Source organism: Adiantum capillus-veneris, chromosome 21 (assembly GCF_014529385.1).
Source record: "Adiantum capillus-veneris isolate H3 chromosome 21, ASM1452938v2, whole genome shotgun sequence".
NCBI lineage: Eukaryota > Viridiplantae > Streptophyta > Polypodiopsida > Polypodiales > Pteridaceae > Adiantum > Adiantum capillus-veneris.
This window is the reverse complement of record NC_140951.1, coordinates 61,536,270-61,550,497: the sequence shown is the minus strand read 5'-3', so window position 1 is coordinate 61,550,497 and position 14,228 is coordinate 61,536,270. Positions and strand designations below refer to the sequence as shown.

At 44.4% G+C, this 14,228-nt stretch overlaps 1 protein-coding gene across 4 annotated transcripts in view; it reads left to right on the top strand.

The window, feature by feature from the left end:
• The first annotated feature begins 278 nt into the window (after window positions 1-278).
• The window catches only part of LOC147431039 (MBOAT (membrane bound O-acyl transferase) family protein), a 152,155-nt gene continuing 138,205 nt past the window's right edge, over window positions 279-14,228 (top strand). For 3 of the 4 annotated variants that reach the window (XR_015185668.1, XR_015185669.1, XR_015185667.1), the window contains exons 1-2: window positions 279-493; window positions 633-703. Coding sequence is in view for 1 of the 4 variants with exons in the window: in XM_086493585.1 (XP_086349711.1) it covers window positions 361-493; window positions 633-703 (204 nt within the window). In the remaining 3 variants the exon portion in view is untranslated. The remainder of the gene's footprint in view (window positions 494-632; window positions 704-14,228) is intronic. The other variant, XM_086493585.1, reaches the window with a different exon arrangement.

Below are 14,228 nucleotides of genomic sequence, written 5' to 3'. Positions count from 1 at the left end.
ATCTTGTTAGTGGTGCTAAACGTACTCGAGATTACTTTTTGTAATCTCCGGTACCCGAGATTACTTTGGGCAGCGTCGACTCACATTTGGTATAAGAATAAACTTGGCCCCATACCATCATGAAAAACACGCGGGACATGGAGTCTCACAGGTGAGGTCAAGGGTTCGAACCTTGGGTGTGCATGGAGAGTAATCTCGGGTACTACTTGGCCAATGCAGCCACGATCTACGGCTCTCCTTCATTCCACCGTAAATCCCACCCCCTCAATGCCCGTGTCACTCAGACTTTAGTGCTGAGGACCACGCCAGCTTGGCTCGCCAAAAAAATGTTTACGTCTACACATTCAAAAAAACGCCCAGATGCCGGGCATGGCAAGAGGGCGTCATAGCAGCATGGCAAGCCGCTGGAGGAGGACGGAGCTCGTCTTCTTGTTGGTCTACGCTGCAGCTTTCTACTTTCTCGTAGCACAGAAATCGCTGAAACTTGCTGAAGGTACGGAGTGTGTGGAGAGAGAGAGAGAGAGAGAGAGAGAGAGAGAGAGAGAGAGAGAGAGAGAGAGAGAGAGAGAGATGTAGCCACGCATGCTCGATCTCTTTTCACCTACTCAAAGCTATCGGATTTCTGCTGCCAGATTACAGCATTGGCAAGAATAGTGGTAGATTGCGAGGTTTACGGCAGGAAAGGTTTTGGGCACGCCTTAATGTAAGTCTTTTGCCTTCCCTAACGTCTTTTAATGTCTTAGTAGAGAAGGTGGATTTTTTTGGCGCTTACACATGTATATAGGTTCATAGTAAGACCCCCCCTTTGTTTGTTGTGCTAGGCATATAGTGGTTGTAGCTTTGATGTATTGCCATATTAAAAGGCGAGGGTGTTCTACATATTTTTGCTTATAGTTAGGTTGTTCCTTACTAAAATCCGGAGTATTCTAATCACAAATTGGTGGAGCCGAAGGACTAACTACAGGGAATTCGGAACAACAATGTACATTTTTCAATGATCATGTAGCACAAGAATGAACAAAATCCCGTAAGAAATTCTTGCTTTGGGATGTGTGTGTGTGTGTATGAGAGAGAGAGAGAGAGAGAGAGAGAGAGAGAGAGAGAGAGAGAGAGAGAGAGAGAGAGAGAGAGAGAGAGAGAGAGAGAGAGAGAGAGACGATGGATGATGGAGCATCGTTGTGACCCATTTTTCCTTGTACTCACTGCTTGGCTTGGTGTTGATGGCTTGAGGCGAGTTGAGGCCTGGTAATGATGGTGCTCCCCCTCAAGATATATATGAGGGACTCATTATGTCTGCTTTGCATGGGGGCACTACTGCCGTCTTTGACAACTTCCTTCTAGGTTTGATTTCTGTTTTTTCTTTTGTTTTATCTTGTTTGTCTTCTCTTTTGGTCGTTGCTTGTTGATTCTTATTTTTGATATTCTCCTTATTTCCAATGTGCTCGTATGCTGATTGAGTGGGTGTGAGTGTGTGGGTATGTCGGTGTGAGTGAGTGTGTGTGTCAGCGTGCAACGTGTGTATTTACTTTTGTGTATTTTTTCTCTTCGTCTACTTGTTTTCTTCTCTCGCCTATGAGTTGTTGTATGCGTGTGCCCGCTTGTGTGCAAGTTTTGTTTCTTGTTTTTCTTTCCCTCGGGGGTGGTGTAACAGACTTGGACACCCCAAGTCGGGAATCTACCACAACACACGTGAGCAAACTGAAAGAGCTGAACAAAACTGAGAGAGCTGAACAAAATTGAGAGAGAGAGATGACACGGCACGTAGTTCCGCGCCCAGAGGCACGGCGTAGTTCCGCGCCTAGAGAGACAGGCCCCAAAGACGGGCGCCCCTTTTTCGGTATTTCTCTATTAATGCTTCACAAAGTACAATGCCCAAGGGTCCTCGTCTTAGCAGTGCTCCCAATCGTATATGCCTGAAATTGAGGCCCGGACACTTTATTTATAGGCCCTAGGCCTTCAAAAAACAATGCATATGAAAAGCTTCAAGTCTAAAAGTATCTGGGAGAGCTGCCAACGTGATTTGCGGAAATTTGTACAGGTGCCACGTCAGCAACATAAATTGCAGGGGTTCGTACGGTCTGCCACGTGAGTAGCATGATTCGCGGGTCTATACAAATGCCACGTCATCAGCCCTTTCCACGCCTTTATTTTAGCCTTTAGTCCCTTGGGCCCCATCGGACAAGACCCCAAAGTTAGTGCAACTTATAAATTTGGACGTCCTTTCATTTTTGGCTTCTCAGATTGGTTCTGCAAGTTGGTACAACTTGTTCTACATCTTTCAGTAGGGCTTTGACCCCTCTCTATGACCTATCCAGAGTCCATCCTTAAGGTCATGCCGCATCATCACTTTGTGACATACCCCCCTCTTGAAATGTAATCGCCGCCCTCGATTATGCCTGCAAAACCAACATAAGCTAGAAACCAGTTTAGTAGACACCGGCACCAAGTACTGACGCACTAGACAACACATATCGAGTACTTGCACGAAGATGAGAGTCACTGAACATTCACATGACATTCACATCAGTATCCTCGTCGAGATCTTAGATGAGAATCACGATCATCGTAAGGTATTTAGCAATGACATCAGATCTCACTGATTTGTTGTGGATGTCTAGATTGACTAAATCTTGTTACTATCATATCCACATCACCCCTCAGGTGAACAAGACCGAAATGTTGCAGTCATTTTGTCTTTCAAACATGCACTCAGACACGACACACACGAGAGAGCACATATATCAAAATCATTATAGGAATTCCCATTTTAGAGTATTTCTTTTCATAAAGTCATACAACAGAATAATGTCAGCCCATCAATACCCTTGAAATCTCAAAAGAAATCAGTGACTTTAATCCATTTGGGTAATTTGTGACAAAGTAGAGGAGTAACTCCCCTCTTGTGCAGTCCGCACCGCAACAGATTCAACGAGTTGATCATCGGTAACTCTTGGAATAGTCGAAGCTAGACTAAAAGTCTCAAGGTAAAACTCTAAAATCCGAGGAGTATCTGCTAGGTCCTCTTCCTCCGTCCATTTTGCATCCAATGCTGGATAGTTCTTAAACTTCACTAAATATTGGCGTATCAGCTTACCTTTCACTTTCCTTCCCTTGTGAGCCAATATCTATTCTAGGTTGAGAATCTCCTATGTCTCTTCCACCTCAGGTTGCTCCTCTTGCTCCTTGTCCACTAGTACATCACCTTTGAAAGGTCTCAACAGACCCACATGAAATGCATTGTGAATCTTCAAAGTATCTGGTAACTTCAGTCTGAAGGATACATTATTTATCTTTTCCTGAATCTGGAAAGGGCTATATTATCGCATACTTAACTTTGGAAAAGATTGCTCCTTATCCTTTCGTTTCCGTAGGCGTGCCTTCTCAAACTGTAGAAGCACCCAATCATCTTCCTCCAAGTGCAAGTCACGTCGATGCTTGTCCGTTGCCTTCTTATGCCTTGCTTGAGACTTCTCAAGAGCCTCGCACACCTTTGCAAAAGCAGTCTCCAGATCTTGAACATTCTAATCTGCTTCAAAAATCTTATCCTTGGTGCTTAGAATAGGTGGAACCTTCTTAGCACCCTCGATGATCTCAAATGGTGCCTTCCTCGTAGACGTATGTATTGTGTTGTTGTAAGCAAACTCCACTAAGAGCAAATACTTCTCCCATTGTGCCCTTCTGATTAGAGATGTAAGACTTCAATAAGTCCAGAACCACTGAATTTGCGATCTCCGATTGCCCATTTGTCTGTTGGTGGAAAGAGGACGAGAATTGTAATCTAGTAACAATATTTTCCCAGATTGCCCTCCAAAACAACCTAGTAAAATGGAGATCTCTATCTGAAATTATAGGCCGAGGCATGCCATGTAGTCAAAATATTTGTGAGACGAACAATTTAGCCAAATGATCTAGCTTAACCATCTTCTTGACTGGAACAAAATGAGCTTGCTTGCTAAATCTGTTGATGACTGTCCAGATGCCATCGTACCCACTGTGAGTCTTGGGGAGGTAAAAAATGAAATCCATTGCTATACTTTCCCAAAATCGGCTAGGTATAGGTAAAGGTTGCAAAAGACGTGGTGCCTTATGCCTGTCAAAATTGACCTTCTGGCATATCAACTGCGAATAAACTCGTCCACGTCCTTTTTGAGCCTCAGCCAGTAGAAGAACCGTTTCACACCTTTTAAGGTGGTTCCTATGCCGCGATGGCCCGAAAAAGGTGGATAGTGGCTCTCTAACAAAACCTTATGCCGCAACGATTGTATAGCACACAAAAAGTCTTGTTAAAGTTTTGGCCTCTAAAGTGAACTGCCCAAAATGATCCCATTATTTATTTTGGCTATTAGGTATTTATTTTACTTATTTGTCAAAGTTTGGGTAGGTTAATTTACTGAGGTGACTGTGAGGGGTGAAGCTCAATGGTCCCCACAGCCACCCTTTCCGTCGACACCTTCAAGACATCAACACAAATTCCTCTTCTCAACTCACAAGTGTCTTGCCTCGCCTAGGGTCACGGAGCACAAAGCTCTGATACACTGTCAAAGTCGATGATGTGGAAGCATAGACCAAGGAAAGAGAGAGAGAGAGAGAGAGAGAGAGAGAGAGAGAGAGAGAGAGAGAGAGAGAGAGAGAGAGACTCCTGAACCAATCAACCTTGGCAATGAATAATTGATACAATGTACAATGGGGGCAAGGAGTACATAGTACACAATTCACTAATGTGAGTATACACAGCTACAACCATAAGGTTACCATCATATTCCTATCACCATGAATGTGAAAAAGATCAGCATCAGTCGTAAAAACATAACTTCCCAACTCAATAATATTCCTCCTGTAAATCCTTATGAAAAGCATGCTAAAAAGCGCAAGCACAAAGTGGCAGCACCAACATCGTTTTAAAGCGCAGGCAAAAAGTCGGCGCGCCAGGTTTAGCTATGGGGCTAGCATTGCTCTGCGAGATTGTAAAGTCGGAGCCTTTTTCGCCGGCAACAACCTGACACAGCGTTTTGAAACACTTGCAGATTGCTAGCTTCTTGAAGCTCTGTGGCACACTGCGTGCGTGTTGAAACGCATGCTGTCAATGGCTCTCCCTTAGCGACGTCAGCGACCTCCCTTGGTGACGGCATGTCAGTTAGCTACCCTTATGCAGCCCTTGTCGGCCACCCGCCATGTGTCACAATATGGGCACCACATGCCAATAGAAAAGAACAGATTGAACAAACTTTTAGCACTTCAACGCCCCTTTTGGTATTTCTTTATATTGCAGCATCAAAGTACAAGCGGGTACTCCATCCTCTGCTCCTTCGTCAAGAAGCATGCCAGAGAATGAGCCCATGGCCTCATATTTAAAGGCCCTAGGCCCAAAAGCAGTTTACATGAAAAGCCTTGAACTCAAAAGCATCTGATTCAAAAGCATCTTGTCCAAAAGCTGCCAGCGCAAGTTAGGAAAATCAGTACAGTGCCACATCAGCACCTTTCAATGCAAATCACGGAAATCCGTATAGGCTGTCACTGTGAAACGCGAAAATCCGTACAGGCTGCCACATTGAAAGAGAGTAATTGTCTGCGATCTTGACCTTTACTATTGTGGGTGAATTTCTTGGCCATCGGTTGCTTCACACTGGCCATACAATGTCTGGCCATTTGTGACTTCAAAAAGAGGCTCCCAAAAAATAAATAAAAATCAAGGGAAAGAAACCAACAACTAAGGCTAGACATACTTTTATTGCTCGGATTCAGTGCCGACGGCCCGACCAACTTGTGTCGACTTGACCTTTACTAACCTTTACTACTGTGGATGAATTTCTTGGCCATCGGCCATTTCACACTAGCCATACAATGTCTAGCCATTTGTGACTTCAAAAAGAGGATCCCAAAAATTAAATAAAAATCAAGGGAAAGAAACAAGCAACTAAGATTAGTAGTTGCCACAACCTCGTGACATACCCCCCTCTTGAAATCGCAAACGTCCTCAATTGCATGCGAGATATACATGCCATAGACAGTTTAGTGTGATTTTTATCATCACATGTATCTGCAAGAAAGGTCATAGAACATAGATACAAATGACTTAATGAAAGCTGCATACTTTCGTCAATTCTATCCACGATAGAAGTGAACAGTATACCTTTAGAATTTGTAGAGCAGTGTACACTTCCATTGCACCGAATCCGTATGTACATTTGATGTGCTAGCTCCATCATTACCCCTCTTTTGAGCACGTTGAGTTGGGGCATACGTATGCTGTAATCCAAAGGCCTCAAGGTAAAGCTATAGTACATCGGTGACTCTAGCAGTTCTCACTCTTCCATCCACTTCACATCCATAGGTGGATAGTTCCTGACTTCACCAAATGACGTTGTGTAACTTTTCCCTTAACTTTTCTTCCTTATGTGCCAAAATGCTCAGGTATCAAGATCTCATGAAGTTCCTCAACTTTTGGTTGATCCTCATCTGGCGTATCTTCTGGCACATCACCCCCAAAGGGGCTTAGAAGACTCACGTGAAACGCATTCTTCTAAGTGCCAGGAAATTTCAGCCTATAGGCAATATCGCTGATCTTCTCAAGTACTTGAAAAGGCCCATAGTAACGCATGCTGAGCTTGGGAAATAACCTTTCCTTGCCCTTCATCATCTTCTTTAACCTTGCCTTTTCAAACCGTAAGAGTACCCAATCACCAAGTAAAAACAACAATTCACGTCCGTGAAGATCAACAACCCTTTTCTGCTTTGCCAGAGTCTTCTCCAAGGCAAGCTTGATTTTCTTATACATTGCTTCGAAAATTTTGTCCTTCGTGTGCAAAATGGGAGGAAGCTTTTTGTCACCTTCAGGAATCTCAAAGGGTGCCTTGCTTGTTGACGATTGCACCGTATTGCTGTATGCATACTCAAACATAGGTAAATTCTGTTCCCACTTGCCCTTATTATCTGACACATAGCATTTCAGCATATCTAAGACAATAGAATTAGCCTCTTCTGGTTGTCCATCAGTTTGTGGATGAAATGATAAGGAAAACTTGAGCGTGGTGCACATGTTTTCAAACAAGTCTCTCCAAAACAGGCTCGTCTACGAGGATCACAAGCACTGACAATAGATTGTGGCATACCATGGTAGTTGAAGACATTGTACATAAACAATTGTGCCATGTGATCAGATTTTATTTTCTTCCTGACAAGAATAAAATGGGTGGTTGCTGAACCTACAAATAATGGTCCATATATTATCATTCCTTGTCGACGTTCTTGGAAGATCAAAGTTAAAATCCATAGCAATACTTTCCCATGGCTTATGTGGAATAAGCAGTGGTTGTAATAACTCTTGTGCCTTTTGCCTGTCAAACTTGACCTTTTGGCAAATCATGCATGCTTGCACAAATGCATCCACATCTCTCCTCAAAGTAGGCCAATAAAAGAATGTCTCGACCGCTTTCACTGTTGCATCTATACCACGATGCCCTGCATATAGTGGGACATGACTTTCTTGTCGAAGTCGACGTTGCGGAAGCGTAGACCAAGGGGAGAAAGCACGAGAGAGAGAGAGAGAGAGAGAGAGAGAGAGAGAGAGAGAGAGAGAGAGAGAGAGAGAGAGAGAGAGAGAGAGAGAGAGAGAGAGAGAGAGAACTGAACAAACTAACCTTGGCAATGAAATGATGATAATACAATGGGGGCTGAGGGTTGCTTATATAGCAACCTCAGTAAATTTCCCTATCCAGACTTTGACAAATAAGTAAAATAAATACCTAAAAGCCAAACTAAATAATGGGATCACATTGGGCAGTTCACTTGAGATACCAAAACTCTTAACACCCTCTTTGCAACTCATAGTGGACATAAATAGTGAGACAAACTCGATGAAGAAGCTACTGTGGACACCCCAGTAGTTGATCAGTCTACCGGATACACCTCGATTATGTACCCTCAACTTTGTACCTTTGAAGAATGCCATCTTGAGCATTGGTTGTTGCCTTTTAGAAAATTGAACTGTAACTGACTTGGACTCTTCAAGCGAGAAATTAATAGAAACACACGAACAGAAACTTCATAATCACTCAAATTTAATGGGGTGAGAGAGAGAGAGAGAGAGAGAGAGAGAGAGAGAGAGAGTGTCGACATGGCTTGATGGAGTTTCGTGCCCATAGGTATTGGCCCCAAAGATGGGGGCCCTTTCGGTATTTCTTTTTATATTAATCTTTGAGCAAAGTATAACTTTCCGCGGGTGCTCGCTCTCAGACTCTGCGTCCAGATGCTCTGAGAAGTGAGCCCCCTTGGGTTACTTATAAAGATTACAAGGGTTGCTAAAAGCAAAGCCCCAAAAACAGTTAAACTCAAAAGCAGCGAGTTCCAAAAACAAATGATTCCCAAAATCTGCGAATAAAAAGGCACTAGCGCAATTTTCAAAAATTTGTACAGGCTGCCACGTCAGCACTGCAAGCGCAAAATCAAGGGCGTCCGTACAGCCTGCCACGTCAACGTTCGTACAATTTGCTTGCATGTGTGCCACGTCATCAATTTGTGACATACCCCCCTCTTGAAAGAATTGTAATGGCCCTCGATTACACTTGCAAAACAAATAGCGGCCGTAAACTAGTTTACTAGACACTGACTCTAAGTACCGACGCACTAGACACGACACCTCTAGTACTTGTAGAAAGACGACACTCACATCACTGCACATGACATCACATGACAAATCAATCACAGAGAAATTCATTTCAAATCTCAGACCATAACTTCTAGCAACGTATTTAGTAAGCGCATCTAGTTCCATCCCGGACCTCAGTGATGCCCGATTAACGAATTCTTTTTGCGATCATGTCTATAGAGATTTATGAGACCAAAATGTTGCAGTCATTTCGTCTTCCAGTTCCCGCACTCAATCAAGTCAGATGAGAGAGTTCAAATCATTCATGTTCAATTTCAAGAATTCGGTTTCATAAATCAAAAGAATACTGTTATCCTTGAAACCCAAAGGGGACATTAGTGACCTTATTCAATCGAGGTAATCTGTTGACAAAGGAGCGGAGTGACTCATCTCTTGTGCAAGCCCGCTGGACCAGATTGAACCTTGCTGTGTTCGGGGTTCTATCGGAGTAGACGATGCTAAACCGAATGCTTTAAGGTAAAGTTCCAAAATCTGAGGAGTATCTGCTAGGTCCTCCTCCTCCATCCACTTCGCCTCTAATGCCGTGTAGTTCTTGAATTTAACCAAGAACCGCCGAATCACTTTACCTTTCATCTTTCTTTCCTTGTGTGCCAAAATCTGTTTAGGAACGAGTATCTCCTCGCTCTCTTCCACTTCGGGTTGCTCATCAGGCTCCCCATCAACTGACACCTCACCTTTAAAAGGTTTCAAGAGACTCACATGGAATGCATTGTGAATCTTATAAGTATCGGGCAGCTTGAGTCGAAAGGAGACATCATTTATCTTTCCTTTAATTTGGAAAGGGCCATAATCCCTAATGCTAAGCTTTGGAAAAAAAAAACCGCTCCTTTCCCTTTCGTTTCCTTAGGCGTGCATTCTCAAAAACGTAAGAGCAACCGCACCCAATCGTCTTCCTTTAATTTATAGTCTCTACGATGTCGATCTGCTGCCTTCTTATGTCGTTCTTGAGACTTCTCTAAAGCCTCACGGACCTTGGGAAAAGCAGTGTCCAAGTCCCTCGTGTTCTGGTTAGCTTCAAAAATCTTATCGTGGGTCTGGGGAATGTTTTGATCTACCAACTGATTCCCTTTTTCCTTTCTTTCCTTGCGCCTTGGGACCTGCGGGTAGCGTCTTTCGTTGCCCCTATCCATTGGCACGTTAGAGTCGATCATTGGAACCCTAAGACGCACTATCATCTGATTCCTCTTTTTGTGGAATCCTTTGATGAACTTGCATTTGGTTCCCTTAGTTCGTCGGAACCCTCTGATTCTCCAAAATCCTGCGATGAGCTGTCATCAGGTTCCCATGATGCATTGTATTACTGGCAGACTCTTGCCTTTTTGAGGTGGATACTATGCTGCCCGTCGCATAAGTAAATGAGCCGGCATGCATTTCAAATCGTTGCTTAGTCATGTTTCATAAGTCTCTGAATGGAGTCAGACTTCTGGTTTAAAGCATAGTCTTGAATCTCTTTAGCAAATCATAACAGAACCGCTCAATCTGGTCTTCCAAAAGAATCTTCCACAAGTATCCCAAATCCTGTGGCAGTAGTCATCCAATGTATCTTTCTCAATCATTTTCAAGTGATGCCAAGACGTGATAACATCTCATGCATATTTATCTAATATCCAAGTTGACTTTAAAAAAATTAAAGTTTAACCATGTCGCATGTGTTTCTCTACGTAATAACAGAGCCAGATGCTGCTTCTTGCTCCCTGGAATGTTCTGAGAACCACTCTCGAGAGAAGGCGACGTCAAACTGTTGTACAAACTCAAGGACTTGATGGGTGTCGTGGCCTGACTCCCTTCCTTTAACTCCTTGGTTTTCTTGTTGATTTGGTCATTTTCAAAAGAGGATGAGCTCTCCTCCTTTAAACCACTAGATGGCCTCCATGCCTTCTAGACTTTGTTTCAAAAATCTCATTCCCTCACGCCAAATACTAAGCTGTTTTGATCTTATTAGAAGGAATCTCTCTCTCTCTCTCTCTCTCTCTCTCTCTCTCTCTCTCTACGCAAGAGCAGGTTGAGGGGCAGCAGATAGCGCCCTCATCATTACAGGTTTCGGGGCTGCAGACCATAGGGCTGTGCCCTCAGCATTACAGGACTCGGGGCAGTATACAGCAGGGCTGCTCCTCCAGCAATATAGGTTTCGGGTGCGTGGACAGCAGGCCTCTCCCACAGTGGGGGACCGCTTTCGGGTTGCAATCAGCGCCCTGAGAGGGCCTATCGGTATCGCAGGCCAACCCAGCTGGGGGCTGTGTGTGTTGTTCCCTTACAAGTGTTGAATCGGGTGCAAATTCGTTGGGGCTGCATCTCTTGTCTTTGGTGTGGAATATACCCTGCGCCCTGCGGGGTAACCTTTTGGCAGCGAGCTGACCCAACTCAAGGGGGGTAGCCGGTTGTATGCTGGAGAGTTTTGGGCAGGTTCAGTTGCATGTGACGGCGGGTGCAAGGCCCTTCATCATATGTTGTTCTAGTGCTGATACCCACAGTGGGCTGGAAATGTGAATGTACCCGCAACGGGTTGTGGATGACTGATTCTCCACCTGGTCTCAGCTGAGCCAGAGTGTCGAGGTACTTTGAGTATTTGGCTGGTCTCTCGAGTGGGACTCGAACCCCTACTTTTGTATGTCAGTTGAAGGGTGAGCCGTGGTGCTCCGAACCCCTATTTACTCCTCCTTGGTAGAGCTGTGTTTGCTCCCCGAGTCGAGGTGAGTTACCCCTCACTCGCAGTGGTTATTACTTCTCCGCCTAGACTCAGCCGAGCCAGAGCGTCGAGCTATACCCGCATCGCCAATGGAGGCCATGAACGCTTCGCTAGTGGAGGTCATGATCGTTTCGCCAGTATGTAAGCCCCATACGAAGGCAACCTTTGTGCTTACAAACAAGCGGATAACACAAATGGAAAGGGAGATGAAAGAATGGAAAGCAGAGACGGAGGGATGGTGGAAAGAGAAGGCCAACCTTCTTCAAATGTTTCTCAATGAAGGCGCACAATGGAAGAAAGAGAAAGAGGACTTGCACGTAGAGCTACAAGCACTTAAGGCGGATTCACAAGCACTTAGAGAAGAGGTCATAGCCCTCAAGTAAGAGCTTGCGGATAGAGTAAGCAGTGGACTGGGAGAAGGGGAATTCCAGCCCTCGGTGATAGAGGAGATCAAGGTCATCAAGGAGCAGGTATGGATGATCACAGAGGAGGAGAAACAGAAGGTGGTAAAGACGTCTTCGTGGATGGATGTGATCACGAAGACGCAGAAGAAGGCGGATGAGGCTGTTGGACTTAGGGTTGCAGAGAAACGCACACAGCTTGGAGAAGACGAAGGAAGCTCAAGGCACACAATAGAGAGCGTGTTCCTTAGTGTGCAATGGAAAGATAGATAGCCCTAGAGTGATGGCGTATATACAATGCTCGAGGGAAAAAACCTCCTAAAGAGGGAAAAAATGCCCTGACGGTCTAGTGTGTTCACACACATTACTACCACAAGTATATGGTAACAAATCTCCCCTGGAGTGATGAGGTGAACGAGAGCTGGCACATGAGTAAAGGGAAGTGCCATGCCCTGAGGACATGATCAGTCCACAAGGGGGAGTAAGCCCAAAGCTTTGCGGAAAGCTTCAAGCTTCTCACGAGACAATGCCTTTGTGAAAAGATCTGCAAGGTTGTCCTGTGTTGGCTCATAAGCCAAGCTGATCTCTCCTGGTGAGAGCCTCTCCCTGACATAGTGGTAATGCACCTCAATGTGCTTTGTGCGAGCATGAAAAACTGGGTTCCTCGCAATTGCCAATGCGCTCTGACTGTCAGTGTAGATAGTGTTGGCAATGTCCTGTCCAACACCCAAATCAGCCATAAGGCATCTGAGCCATACACACTCAACCGTAGCTCTGAAGATTGCCCTATACTCAGCCTCACAACTTGAAGTGGCCACAGTAGGTTGCTTCTTGCTCAACCATGATATACATGAACCGCCAAGCATGAAACAAAAACCACTTGTGGACACTCGCGTGTCAAAACAACCAGCCCAATCTGAGTCCAAAAAAGCATGTAAGTTTGGCGGCAATGATCTCCCCTTGAGATAAAACAAGCCAAGATGTAAAGTGCCACTAAGGTAGCGGAAAATCCTCTTGACAGCCTGCCAATTCTTAGACCCTGGGCTATGCATAAATCTGCTGACCTGTGAGACTGCAAACTGAATATCCAGCCTCGTGTTGCATACATCAGGCACAATCTTTCCAACTCCCTCAACCGGATAAGAGGCATTGTTGGCACAAGTGACTGAATTCCCATGAGGGACAAACTCGAGAGAGGTGAACAATTCACGATGTGAGGTAATGTGCTTTGTAGCACCACCGTCGAAATACCACACATGTGAATCTGCAGCAACTGACAAGCATGCATCATGGACAGCAGGATTGTAAGTGCACTCTGTACTAAAAGCCCAGTCTGCATCAACATCAGCAACACAATCTCCTTTCACAGAAGACTCAACAATGGCTGCAATTGTAGTGGAACCAACATTTGCAGTGGAACCACCCTCTTTCTTCTTAGCCTCTTTTGCCTTCAACTTAGGAAACGACTTGATCAAGTGATCATTAGTTTTACAATAATGGCAATGCATTTTCTTTTTGCCCTTATCACTAGAATTTCCAGACGAATTGCTGCTAGCAGAAGCATTAGGAATATAAATTTTCCACTCGCAGCAGAACCATAAGAAGTGGTTGTATTGCTGTTACCACCCTTTCTCTGAGTAGCAATAAAAGCCTGTTCAATTGCACGTTGCCTAGTCCTGTTTTTTCTAGAAAGTGACTCTTGCAATAGCAATGTGCATAATGCATCAAACTTGACAACTTCAGGATTTCCTTGGGTTATAAGTCTCCAAGTGCTAGCAAAAGTCTGGTAAGAATCTGGTAAGGCATCAAGAACAGTCTGCACAAGGGAATTGTCTGAAATGACTTCACCTGTAGAAATAAGTTGCTCATTGATATCCTTGACACTAGCAAGGAAAGTGTCCATATCATCTTCCTCATGCATTCGAGCTCTTTATGTAGCAAAGCAATTTTAGCCTCATTGCGACTTGCATAAAGGACCAGCCAAAATATCCCAAGCCTGTTTTGCAGATTTTGCTGAACGGATATGAGGATCAATAGTATGCTTCAGAGACAACGCAATCAATGCATGAGCCTGCGCATCCTTTACATCCCAACGAACTTGTTTTGCCGTAGGCAAAACAACTCTAATAGCAGCAATCCTTGCAGCAAGACCTGCAACATCCTCAACATCGCCTACATCCTCAGAACCAAGACGTACATCAATGCCCTGCATAATATTCCAGACGCCCTTTGACAGAAGAACGTGTTGCATCATATAAGCCCACATAGGGTAATTGTCCCCATCCAACCTGTCTCAACAGCAAACATCTTGAAGACATCTGTGTTGTTGTCAGCCATGCTAAATGCTGCACCTGATGTGAAAACTGCCCGAAAATAGGAGAAACGGAGCAGGAACAACACGTGCTATATAGCACAAACCGTAGAAGACTGTAAGGCACCTGTTATGCAGAAATCGGTACTGAGAGAAATTTTGCAT